Below are 12753 nucleotides of genomic sequence, written 5' to 3'. Positions count from 1 at the left end.
CAAGCCTCTCTCTACAACAAGTTTGGAAAACTACTGGATGGGGTGACCCCAAAGGCCCCTTCCAGCTTTAATCTGCAAAGATACAGTCATTCAGAGACTGTGGGGGCTCCCCAAGTCCTACCAAGAGCCCAGTGAGCCCAGAGCAGTAATCTGTATTAGTGATGGGTCAATGTGAGCCACCTTCAAGGAGACAATAATCTCCTCGGGAGAATAGGACTAGAGCCACAAGGCTCTGGAGTCAGACAGCCTGGATTTGGATCTATTACTTGATGGCTGTATGACCTCAGGAGAGATACTTAACCTCTCTGTGCCTGTTTCCTCATCCGTCAAATGGGGATAATTATAAGAACTACCACCTACCTCCCTAGCTCCCAAACTCCTTCAGAACAAGTCACCATCACTCCCTTCCACCTCCCAGGGCATCCCTGACCCACCCCCTAGCCCTACATGGTTCTGGCCCACAGCTGAGAAAGCAGGAAGAGGACAACGTGCTTCTGCTGACCATACCTTCTTGGGCAGCAAGGGCAAGGGGCTCTGAGAGGCGTTGAACTTGAGGATAGGCCTGGAGGTGCCGATGTTCCAGAACAGGATGTCCCCGTTGTAGGAGGAGGTGGCAATGAACTGGTTCTGGTACTTGGCCATGCTCAGGACATCCTCCGTGTGGAAGGTCTGCCAGTGGTAGCATAAGAGCACTGGCTTGATCTTGTGGAACCTGCGCATGTGCCCGGAGGCAGGAGGGTGGAGCGCTCAGCCTTATTGGTATCCTGGGAGAACATCTAAGCCTCTAGGATTCCAAGCACTGACCCAGAGGAGGACGCCTCCAGAGGAGGCGTAGAGCAGAGTTGGAGCTCTGCCCTGCTGACTGCAATAACTGAGCATCTGCTATGTGCCTGCTGTAAAGGCCCGGTCCTAGGGGCTTCACATACACTAATCTTACAGATTTGCCCCATTCAGACACCTGAGTAAGAACTCAGGCTGAAAGAAGGGGAAACCACGACCCTAGAAAGGCTCTCTGAAGAGGGACCCTACACTATTTTACACTATAGGCTATTCCTCTGCCTATAATGTCGTTCCTGCCCCCAGCCCCTAACTGCTTCACTAAGACCTCCCTGCTCACTCTTCAGATCCCACTCCACCCATGACATCTCAGATGACCCTTTTCTGATGGCCCCTGACACTAGATCAGATTTCGTCCCCTCCCAACAGAAACCTGTATTTTTTTTTCATAGCACTGAGCAGACTATCATTATAAATTATTTGATTAGTGTCTGAGTTCCAGGAGGATGGTGACTTCATATTCTTGCTTATATCCATTCCCAGCACCTAGTACAAAGCCTATTGGCCTCATGGGGTGATGAATAAGTGGATAGATGAGAGGACAAAGCAGTAAACCTCACCCTGCACTAACTTCCTGCTTGGTGTTCCAACTGTCAGCAAAGTTAGGGATGGAGGAACCCATCTTTAGTAAAGAGAGAAGAGTCAGCTGCCCTCACCTCCCATGTGCACCCTGGTCGGTGGTGGTGATTTCCTCGTTCAGTTGTGTCCGACTCTTTGCAACCCTATGGACTGTAGCCAGCCAGGCTCCTCTGTCCATGGAATTCTCCAGGCAAGACTACTGGAGTGGGTTGCCATTTCCTTCTCCAGAGGATCTTCCTGTCCAAGGGATCGAACTCAGGTCTCCTACATTGCAGGCAGATTCTTTACTGTCTGAGTCAAATCAGGGAAGCCCTGTACCCTGGCTACTCACGTGTAATAAGTGATTCTCTTACTCCATCCAGTCGTGTAGAAGACTTTGTTCATGTGGACAATCCCACTAATCTATTGAAGATGAAAGGAAACAGAACTCTAAGGTACCTCAGAGAAAATGGCCACAGGCTCCAAATGTCTTCCTAACCATACCAAGCAAGAAATCCAAACTCTCCATGATGATGAGACTTCCCTAGCGGTGAAACCACCATACTTTTTTTCAGAGTGCTCTCACATCCCATTATCCATGTGATGGACTTGGAGGTGGCAGATTGGGTAAGTGTCCATGTCCATCTTATAGGGGACAGGAGGGAAGCCAACAAGTGACCTGGCTAAGGTCAAACAACTGAGTCATAGGATTTGGACCAGTCTCTAAACCCTGGCTTCTTGGTCAAGTGCTCCTTCTGAGTTTCTTAAAGAACTGTGTCACAAGTTTGTAATAGGCTCAAGTCCCAAAGAGGAACTGCTGGCCTTGCACTTTGCCACACCCACAGACCTTCCTCACAACCCTGGCAGCCATCTCCCAAATAGGGGTATGGGTGACTCTGAATCACATGACCCACTGCCAACAATGCCACCCAAAGCCCTAAGATGTAGGGTGCCTGTGTGCTCAGTCGTGTCTCTTTGCGACGCCATGGACTACAGCCCACCAGGCTCCTCTGTCCGTGAAATTCCCCAAGCAAAAATACTGGAGCAGTTTGCCATTTTCTATCTCAGGGGATCTTCCTGACCCAGGGATCGAACCCACGTCTCCTGAGTCTCCTGCATTGGCGGGTGGATTCCTTACCACTGAGCCACCTGGGAAAACCCTCCCAAGATATAAGATGAGAAGTGCTAACACACTAAAGGAGCAAGAGTAGCTGACATCTGAAGAATGTCTGTGGAGGACAGGCCCTATCATCTATCTTCATGTTATTTATTTTAAGGTTTTTGTTTACGTAGACCATTTTTTTGTCCTTATTGAACTTGTTACAATATTGCTTCTGTTTTATGTGTTGCTTTTTTTTGGCCTCAAGGCATGTGGGATCTTAGCTCCCCAACCAGGGATCAAACCCTCACCCCTTGCAATGGAAGGTGAAGTCTTAACCACTGGACCTTCAGGGAAGTCTCAACTATCTTCATTTTATGCACAAAGGCTCAGAGAGGCACAAAGCCAGAGAGTCTGTGTGCATAGCCTTTCAGGGAGATATGAAAAATAGCACGTCCTGGGGTCACATGAGTTGTGAGGGGCCCCCAGGCCCCAGCTGATGAGCCAGACTGACCTCTAACTGGTCCGCGCTGGGGAAGGTCAGCAGGCATTCACCAACACTGTAGTTCCACATCTTCACGGTGCCGTCACGCAGACCCGTGAGCAGGCACCCCTCTGACTCATCCAGGGACATGGCGGTCAGCTCCACTTGCTGGTCACAAGTCACTGAGAACTCCATCAGCCTCCTGCCCGTCACGACCTCCCACACACTCACCATGCCGCTCAGACAGCCGCTCACCACCTGTGGGGGAGCACACAGCCGGGGCTCCTGGGGTGGGGAAGGCTCCCACTCTGAAGGGCAGCTGCCAGCTGGCATGACTGCGGGTAGCCCAGCCACCACTCAGTGTACCGAGAAGACAGGCACTCTGGGCCCTCCTGCTGCAGGACAACCCACTCTTGAAAACAGGCCTTCCTCTGCCCTGTGCAAAGTGGCACAGTTCTTTTAGAAGGAACCGCTTTGGTGAAATCCCCTTTAACTCTGAAATGAAATTTATCAGAATCTTTCCAGAGAAAATCATATCTAATCCAGAAAAGACACTTACTGAAAAAGCATTAACCATGGAGGATAGGAAAAAACAACAGGAAATACACTAACGACCCCCTAAGCAGGGAAATGTTGGGTAAAGATAGGTCACCCCACCTAAAGTAACATCACGACTGTGACAGTGAAAACAGTAACAGGGTATGTTCCTTCAGACTATCGTTCCCATTGAGAACATCTAGAAAAGCTGGATAAGGGGGATTTTTTTTTTTAAACTGTTTAAGGACATTGAGCTGCCCTAAGGTATGAGGAGTGGTGGTGCCAGGAGCCAGAACAAGAGGGAAACCCGAAGAGGTAAGCTCTGGCCTCCCACCTCCAAGGCCACATTGCAGCAGACAGAGCCACCCACCCAGAGCCCGGGCCAGGAAATGGGTACCAGTGGGAGGGGGCAGAGGGCCCAGGAGCCCTTCCTTTCCCCACACTTCAGAATCTACATGCCCAGTTGCTCTGCCCAATGCAGAGATCTCTGCTCAGGACCACAGCCTGGGCCTCCCTCCCCTTCCATAACAAAGTTGAACCATGGTTTCCGTGGAAATGACCTCCAGGAGCAACACCCACCCCAGGATCCTCAAAGAGCAGCCAACACCCTGTGTTCCAGCACACACAGTGGAAAGAAGGCTGCCCATCCAGAACTGACCTGTGGTGGTAGCCAGGGGCACACAGGCTTGGAGGAGTTTGGTGTCCCACTGGCCTCTTGGTGGAGCTCCAGTCTCCCCCAGGGCGACCCCTGTGCAAGACAGCTGCTCGCTGACCTCCCGCTGCCCCATACCACCACCCAAGCTCTGAGAGTCCTGCCCCACCCATCCCCCTGTGCCTGCTGCTGGCCGTAGAGATGAGCTGCTGCCCACTGACCTGCTTGAAAACCTTGCTGTAGAGGACGGCACACAGGGGCGTGCTGTAAGTTGTGGTCTCCTCCTCTGTTTTCCCAGGCCCCTGTGTCTCCAGGTACCCTTTTAGGATTCCAATCTGTAGGGGAGGATGGGCAGTTAGGCAGTCAGAAGGGCCTGCTCTCAGTGACTGGTCCCAGAGAGAAACTTCCAGAAAACCAAGAGACCAAGACATCCTCAACTGCCTGCAGAATTGCTGACACCTCACCCCAACCAACTTCATGCCCCCACTTCCTGAGATCAGAGTTTCCAAACCCTAGAGCTCCTACAACCCCAAAGCCCAAGTCCAAGGTCCCTTTTATAACTTCTGAAAAGCATAAAGCCTCGATCTGGTGTCCCCTCATCCAGGAAGCCTTCCCTGACTGCCTTGGCCTCCGGCCAGGCTCAGGATCCTTTCTCTGTGCTCCATGAAGCACCCAGCACACATCTACATCATAATGCACAGCATTTTCTATTAAAATTATCTGTTATGCTACTCCCCCATGAGTTCCTTGAGGGATGGGCCAGTGCCTAATTAATATACTCTCTGCTTTGAAATGGACTTCAAAGGTCTGTTGAATTCAACAAGCACTGACAGCTGTCCTGACACTCAGCAGAGGGGAAGGAACCCACCAACTCCCTTCGCAGGACACCTGCCCTCTGGGAGAGTCAGCCGAGGACACAAGGACACTGTGTGTGTCACCTGGCCAACAGAGGGAAGAAGAGTCACGTAGAGCTACCACTTCCTCTCAACCATAGACGACACCCTCGTCTCCCTTTCTGGATCGGACCTCTTCTACTGGCTGCCAAGCATCCCTGTAGCCCCCTAACCTTCATCGTGTCACAGCCCCCCGAACCGGCACCCTGGACAATCAGCCCCTTGTGCTTCTCGCAGGCTGTTCTGCCCTAGGGGTTCAGGGTAGACCTCACATGGGCACCAGCTAAGTCATGGCTCACAGACAGGCTTCACGGCACGTCCCTCCAGGTTCTCTCCTTCAGAGGGACTGCTCGGGTGTGGGTGTGGGCCCTGCCCTCCTGGGGTTCACAATTTGGCAGGAAAGACAGTCATGTAACCATGACAAGACAGAGTCATAAGGGCTGTCATCCAGGGCAGGCAAGGGAGCTTGGAGTGAAGGCTTCTAACCTAGCCTGGGGGTCAAGGTGGGCTTCCAAAAGGAGAGACCAGAGGAGGCAAAGGTCAAGAGAGCAGCAAGAGCAACATAGAGGGTGACCACTGGGGGCCTAGAAACAGTCCTCCAGGAAATCGCAGGGGACAGCACTTTGAGGGCCAGGCCACAGAGCCCAGCGGCTTTGTCCTCATGGCATAAAGCAGTCTCAGTCAGGACAGGATGTGACCACCCCTCGGTGTCCCGTGGGTCAGCAGACCATGGCCATGGCCCCTCCTCCCCTCGTGTAGCCGCGGCCCACCTCCCTCCTGCACAGCACTCACTGAATAGGTGCTGCAGATGAGTGAGTTGTCCTCTTTGTGGAAGTAGATGCTGGTGATGGGGCAATGTCCCAGGGCAAAATGCTTCCCGCAGAAGGACTGAAGGCACTGGTAGTCTTGCAGGTCCCAAACGCGAATATTCTGGGGGTGGGAAATCAGCAAAGAGGTCAAGAGTGGGTCCTTGGGCATGCGGCTGGCCCGAGGCCTTGAGCACAGCCACCACGCTAAGTCACTGCCACAGACCACAAGCCTATAACAGAGACACCATGCATGTGTGCTTAGCCGCTCAGTCATGTCTGACTCTTTGTGACCCCACGGACTGTAGCCTGCCAGGCTCCTCTTTCCATTGGATTTCCCAGGCAAGAATACTGAAGTGGATTGCCATGCCTTCCTCTATGGGATCTTCCCTATCTAGGGATCGAACCCGTGTCTCTTACATCTCCTGCATTGGCAGGCGGGTTCTTTACCACTAACTCCACCTGGGAAGCCCGGAGACATTGTTCAGTTCAGGTTCAGTTCAGTCACTCAGTTCAATCGCTCAGTCATGTCCAACTCTTTGCAACCCCATGGACTGCAGCACATCAGGCTTCCCTGTCCACCACCAACTCCCAAAGTTTACTCAAACTCATGTCCATTGAGTCAGTGATGCCATCCAACCATCTCATTCTCTATTGTCCCCTTCTCCTCCTGCCTTCAACCATTTCCAGCATCAGGATCTCTTTAAATGAGTCAGTTCTTTGCATCCAGTGGCCAAAGTATTGGAGTTTCAGCTTCAGCATCAGTCCTTGCTTATGGTCAAATGAGGAAACTGAGCCATACACACTGCTCCAGTCTCCTCCTGCCAAGGCGTCTGCCCTGCTTGAGCACCTGCTGCTCATCAGCTGAGGATGGAGACCTCACCAGGCAGCCCGTGCCCCCCCAGACACTCACCAGCTCCCACCTCAGCCTCCCTCCAGTAAAGCCAGGTGGGGCACAGACAGAACTGCCAACATAGTTGCCCAAAAGGCCAGCCTGTCCCCTTGGGTTCCTCCCAGGTTGAGGAAGTGTCCCCAGAGGGGCCCGTGGAAGTCCCTGCAGGACACTCCTCACCCGGGGGCATCAGCAGCAAGATGGTCAGGGCAGGGGCTTGAGTCCACAGACCTCATCCACATCCTGACTCTGCTCATCTCTGACCATGAGTGTCTGTTTCTATCTCCCCACCCCTCTAGTCTCAGAGTCTTCATCAGAGGTGACGATGCCCAGCTCCCAGTGCTGCCAGTAGCATTCCAGACAATAACAAGTGTGGGGTATGCTGAGGAGCATGTCCTGGTGACCCAAGGGCCCTGCCCGCTCCTGATCTACTGAGTCCCAGAAGACACAAAATTGTCCCCTGCAGGAAGACACCTGGGACTGTTGATATGCAATCACCAGTAGGTGGGGAGAGACTCTGAACCCACAGCTCAGAGGAGCAGAGTAACGGACCTGAGCCGAGGAGCTCGGGCATTTGAGAAAGGTCCAGTCTGGCTCTGACAGCCAGGGCAGCCAAGAGAGGTCACTGGGAGAGCTGAGAGCAGCAAGACTGGGTCTGGGGGAGGGAAAAGGCTCACCTATGTTATACACCTACTATGTGTCAGTCAGGCCACTGCTCCTTTACCACCTTCCCTCCTCTAAACTACTCAACAGCCATTCTCTGGATGAGAAGACTGAGACCCAGTTAAGCGAAGGGCCCCGCCCAGGACCACAGACTAAGTAGCCAGGCTGGGCTACATGGAAAGCAGCTCTGGGGGGCCGCTCAGAGCTGGGCTCAGGCTTCTATTGTGGTGGGGGGGAGGGGGTCAGAGACCCATGGTGCCACCTGGGGTACCCCCCTCTAGGCCTTTGGCCAGGGGTGGGACCACAGGCAGGGAGGTCTCACCACTCCCTGAGCCTCAGGCTCCTGCCAACTGGCAGCCCCCTGGCTGCCTGAGCTAGCTCATTATCCATGGGCCAGCATCTTTGGGAAATGGGAACTATGGGCAGGGGGGCGTCAGGGCTGGGCTCCCCGAGGGTGACACCTTGTCCTTGGAGACGCTGAGGAGGATGCTGCTGTCTTTGCTGTTCACAACGATGTGTGTCACTGAGGTCTGATGCCCCTTCATCATCCACACGGGCTTTCTTGAGAAGAAGGGGTTCCACAGGCGGATGAGGGGGTCATAGCCACCAGTCACTGGAGTTGAAAACCGGGTATCAGCCACTAGGGGCTTGTGCTGGGACCTTGTTCTGGGCAGGCCTCAGACTCCAGCCAGGCTTGGCAGACGACAGCTGTTGTTACGACCCATCCCTGCCCTCCCCTCCCCAACTCTGCCCTCCCCTCCCCATCCCCTCCACCACCAAGCCAAGTAAGCCCGTGTCACCGCTCCACGCCAGGTGGCCATGAGCGGGCACCGGAGCGGCCAGAGGCCAGACGCCATGAGGCCTCCTCCTCAACTCCAATGGGTCCCACAACCTCAGCAGCCCTCACCCTAGTTCTGCCAGACCAGCACCTTCCACGTGATACAAAGGGTACTTACCCAGGACGTTCTTTTCTGGGCAGTAATCGAAGCAAAGAATCCCTTTTCTCAAATTCAGCACTGAAACTCTATAACAGCAAAGGAGGCAGGCTGGGACCAGTGGCCTTGGGAGAGCTTCTAAGCCTGGGATGGGAGGAGCTGGAGGCAGGGCCAAGGAGGGTGGGGGTACCTCTCCATCCAAGGAGAGGAGCAGCTCCTGGGACCCTGCCCTGGGCTCACCCTGCAGCCCCCAGCTCATCGGGAACCAGCAGCGCCTGGAAGAGACGCCCACCCCCGCCTGCCTGTGAAGGTGAGAGCAGCCCCCAGAGCAGGAGACTTAACTCCGTGGGCACCTTCACTCTACTGGAATGAGGGTCCTCCCACCCAGGACGCAAACCAAAAGGCGGGGGAGGGGAGGGCCTCCAAAGGCTGGGAAGAGAGAATAAAGTTCCTGCTGCCTGCTGGTCCCTGCACAGGGTGCTGTCTTGTGAGTCACCCGGACACTCACACAACCCTGAAGACTGACAGCAGCCATGATGAGGACACGGAAAGAGGGAGCTTGGCCAAGGAGCGGGATGGGGGTGGGGGGTGGGGGGTGGGAGCGGGGTGTTGGGACTCGGACCCAGCGTGGGCGTGACAGGAAGAGGCAGGAGGCTCAGAACGGAAGCCCCAGGAAAAGAAGAGGTGAGGTGGGGCTGGAGGGTAGGGGGGTTCAAGGGGGTGCTCAGGAGGGCAGGTTGGCCCAGGCAGAGGTTCTAGGAAGGTCAGGGAGAAAGTCAAGCCCAATGGCCTCATAGGCCCCAGAGCCCTAGAAGCTCTGTGCCTTTGCGTGTGCTGTTCCCTCATGTCCACACATCCTGCCCCACCAACTCTATTTACTCAAACTCTCCCTTCAAAAATCAACTCCAGGCCTTTACTGGTGGCACAGTGGATAAGAATCATCCTGACAACACAGCGGGTACGGGTCGATCCCCAGTCTGGGAAGATTCCACATGCTGTGCAATGACTAAGCCCATGCGCCACAACTACTGAGCCCATGTGCTGCAACTACTGAAGCCCATGCACCTAGAGCTTGTATTCTGCAATAAGAGAAGCCCCTGCAACAAGATGCTCCCACACTGCAATGAAGAGTAGCCCCCACTCACAGCAACTAGAGAAAGCCCGCAGAAAGCAACGAAGACCCAGCACAGCCATAAATAAGTAAATAAACTCAGCTCCAGCATGTTCTCAACCAAACTTGGCCCTGAACTGCTCCTCTGCCATTACCCAAGGGCCTAAGCCTGGTTATCACCATAGAGGCTCCCTCTCCTGAATTCCCATTATTCAGCCGAGCCCCAAATCCTCTTTACCCACATCCCACCAGGGCCCAGGCTGCCTTCACTTCTGTATCAGCCTCCTGGGGTTGGGGCTCTTAACCTCCTGCCTTTCTCCCACTTCCCTGAGCTCCCCACTGCACAGCCAGAAGGATTCCTCTAAAACTCAAAAGTTCAAGAAAAGCATATGAAATATCTGTGTTGTCAAACCAGATATGTCTCCCTCCACACTTACGTGTGCAAAGAAATATTCTGGAAGAACTGTCACAAAATGTTACTAGAAGTTATTTCAGGCTGATTCACCCATTTATTCAACGAAGGTTTCCCAGCTCCTATGCTCTTCCAGGATGAGCAGACATGATGCTCCTGCCTTCACTGGAGCTTCCCTTCTAGAGGAAAACTGCCTGAGCGAGTAAAGAATAGAGAGACAAGGAAATGGGCATGTACACATCATGGCAAGTCCTGCAGGGAAATAAACAGACAGCTGGAGGAGACCAGATCTGCAGGAGACTTCTGTGTGGAGAAGAGATTGGAAGGTCAGTGTGGGACTCAGGGAAGAAGTCCACAAGGCCACTACAGAGGCAGAATTTGGGTTGACAGTGCTGGCCCCACTGGTAGAGGCCATGCCCTAAGAGGGCATCACCTAACTCACTGGAAAAGACCCTGATGCTGGGAAAGATTAAAGGCAAGAGGAGAAGACAACAGAGGGTGAGATGATTGGAAGGCATCATGGACTCAATGGACATGAGTTTGAGCAAGTTCCGGGAGTTGGTGATGGGCAGGGAAGCCTGGAGTGCTGCCCTCCGTGGGCTTGCAGCGCAGGACACAACTGAGAGACTGAACAAGAGCAGTCAATGGTGTCACCTGCTGGCCATTGTGTGTACTGCACTCACACATGAAGAAACAGGGTATGTGCACATGTGTATAACTATATATTCTGCAACCCACCCCTAAAATATATCTCATTCTCCACTCCTGGCGGACTCCAGGCCACTATCATGTGTACCCTGAGTTAATACAATGGTGTCCTTACTGGTGTTCTTATTACCCCTCCTGCCCATATACGGCTTCCCTCTCAGCTCAGTCAGTAAAGAATCTGCCTACAATGCAGGAGACACAGGTTCGATTCCTGGGTCAGGAAGATCCCCTGGAGAAGGAAATGGCAACCCACTCCAGTATTCTTGCCTAGAGAATCCCATGAACAGAGGAGCCTGGCAGGCTACAGTCTATGGGTTCACAAGAATTGGACACGACTCAGCGACTAATACCACCACGACCACCACTTGCAACAGAGCAGCCAGAAAGATGCTCCGCATGTCGGACCACACCATTCCTCTGCTCAGAACTGTCCTAGACCCTTGCCTATATCTAATTCCAAATAACAATAAAAAGATTTTTTTGAGACACTTGGGTAAAGATTAACTTGGACTAGTGCTAGGAATATTAAAGTGTTAGTTGCTCAGTTGTGTCCAACTCTTTGCAACCCCATGGACTGTAGCCCACCAGGCTCCTTTGTCTATGAGATTTTCCAGGCAAGACTACTGGAGTGGGTAGCCATTCCTTTCTTAAGGGGATCTTCTCAACCTAGGGATCAAACTTAGACAGCATTATACTATTTCTCTACTTCTATGTGTTTAAAATCTTTCATAAAAAGAAAAATGTTTAAAAAAAAAAAAAACAGGCAGAGAGGGGCAATGCAAAGGCCTGGGGGCAGGAACATGCCTGAACCACGAGGGGGCCAGTGTGGCTGGAGTGGGAAGGCAGCAGGGCCAGCCACCGAGGCCCTCGTGGCCACAACTCGGTAATCCCTGTGACAGCCTCCTGCCATTGAGACCCAATAAGACAAGAAGCTGAATGAAAGATGTATCACCAACATGAGGTAATACTCCCACCAAATCAGAGGAACCAAACCGACAAACCAGCTCCAAGCAAAATGCCACCACACCACCCCACTCAAAGCACAAAAAGAAAGATAGAAGCCTCCCCACCACCTCAGACATATGCTCCCCTCCTCCAGCCTAGAGTTAGTTCCAGGACTTGAGGATTGGATAAGGGAACGGGGAGGGAGGCCCACAAGATTCCAGATTCATTTATGTTTGAATCTTTTTTACATATATACATATACCTGTATGACTAGCAGTTGGTTTTATTTCTTGGCTGTACAATGCAGCTTGTGGGATTTTAGCTGTCCAATCATGGATGAAACCTGGGCCCTCAGCAGTGAAATCATGGAACCCTAACCACTGGACCACCAGGGAATTCCTAACAGTTGATTTTTAAAAAAATAAAGACGACAGAAGAAAATATTCCCTCTGGGGTAAAGGAATCAAAAATGAAGGAAATATATTAGAACCATCTCCAAAGAATTAGTGTGGCCAACTACTGAACACAGGCCACGTACGGCGCTCACTCACGTAAGTCTTGAGGTAAGTGAAGGACTCTTATCGTCCCCTTTGACAACAGGAGGAAACTGAGGTTCACGGAAGTGAAGCAGCTCACACTCATCCCTTCACTCAGAAGACATTTTTCTGACTGTCTCGTACTATGTGCCAGCCTTTCTGCTGAATTTTGTGTATAGATTGGTGGATAAAAGAGACCTTATATTTTTGCTGCTGGTGGCAATGCCAGAATGATTAAAACCAGACTCCATAAAAGTTCTCATCACAGGAAAGGAAAAAAGAAATGTGTAGTGACAGATGTTAACTAGACTTACTGTGATCATTTCACAATATATGTGTTTAGTCACTCAGTCATGTGTGACTCTTTGGGACCCCACGGACTGTAGCCCGCCAGGCTCCTCTCTCCGTGGGATTCTCCAGGCAAGAAGACTGGAGTGGGTTGCCGTTTCCTCCTCCAGGGGATCTTCCCGACCCAGGAATCGAACCCAGGTCTCCCACAGTGCAGGTGGATTCTTTACTGACTGAGCCATCAGGGAAGCCCTCACAAATTACATATGAGTATCAAATCATTCCATTGCACACCTGAAACTTAATATAATATCATATGTCAATTTTAAAAACTGACAATCTCAATTAAAAAAAACAAAAAACAGACTCCAGAGCCCATATTCCAACTACCACAGCC

General features: G+C 52.3%; 1 protein-coding gene across 4 annotated transcripts in view; it reads right to left on the bottom strand.

The window, feature by feature from the left end:
* EFCAB8 (EF-hand calcium binding domain 8) overlaps positions 1-12753 on the bottom strand; it is a 51236-nt gene that overhangs the window by 14699 nt on the left and 23784 nt on the right. For all 4 annotated transcript variants that reach the window (XM_081559692.1, XM_081559690.1, XM_081559689.1 and 1 more), the window contains exons 12-18: positions 8378-8445; positions 7883-8034; positions 5853-5990; positions 4389-4502; positions 3009-3236; positions 1748-1818; positions 508-712 (exon numbers count right to left, since the gene is read on the bottom strand). In XM_081559692.1, coding sequence (XP_081415818.1) covers positions 508-712; positions 1748-1818; positions 3009-3236; positions 4389-4502; positions 5853-5990; positions 7883-8034; positions 8378-8445 — 976 coding nt within the window. The remainder of the gene's footprint in view (positions 1-507; positions 713-1747; positions 1819-3008; positions 3237-4388; positions 4503-5852; positions 5991-7882; positions 8035-8377; positions 8446-12753) is intronic.

Source organism: Giraffa tippelskirchi, chromosome 13 (assembly GCF_054371585.1).
Source record: "Giraffa tippelskirchi isolate mGirTip1 chromosome 13, T2T-mGirTip1v1.2.pri, whole genome shotgun sequence".
NCBI lineage: Eukaryota > Metazoa > Chordata > Mammalia > Artiodactyla > Giraffidae > Giraffa > Giraffa tippelskirchi.
The sequence above is the reverse complement of the archived record's forward strand: the minus strand, read 5'-3'. Positions and strand labels throughout refer to the sequence as shown.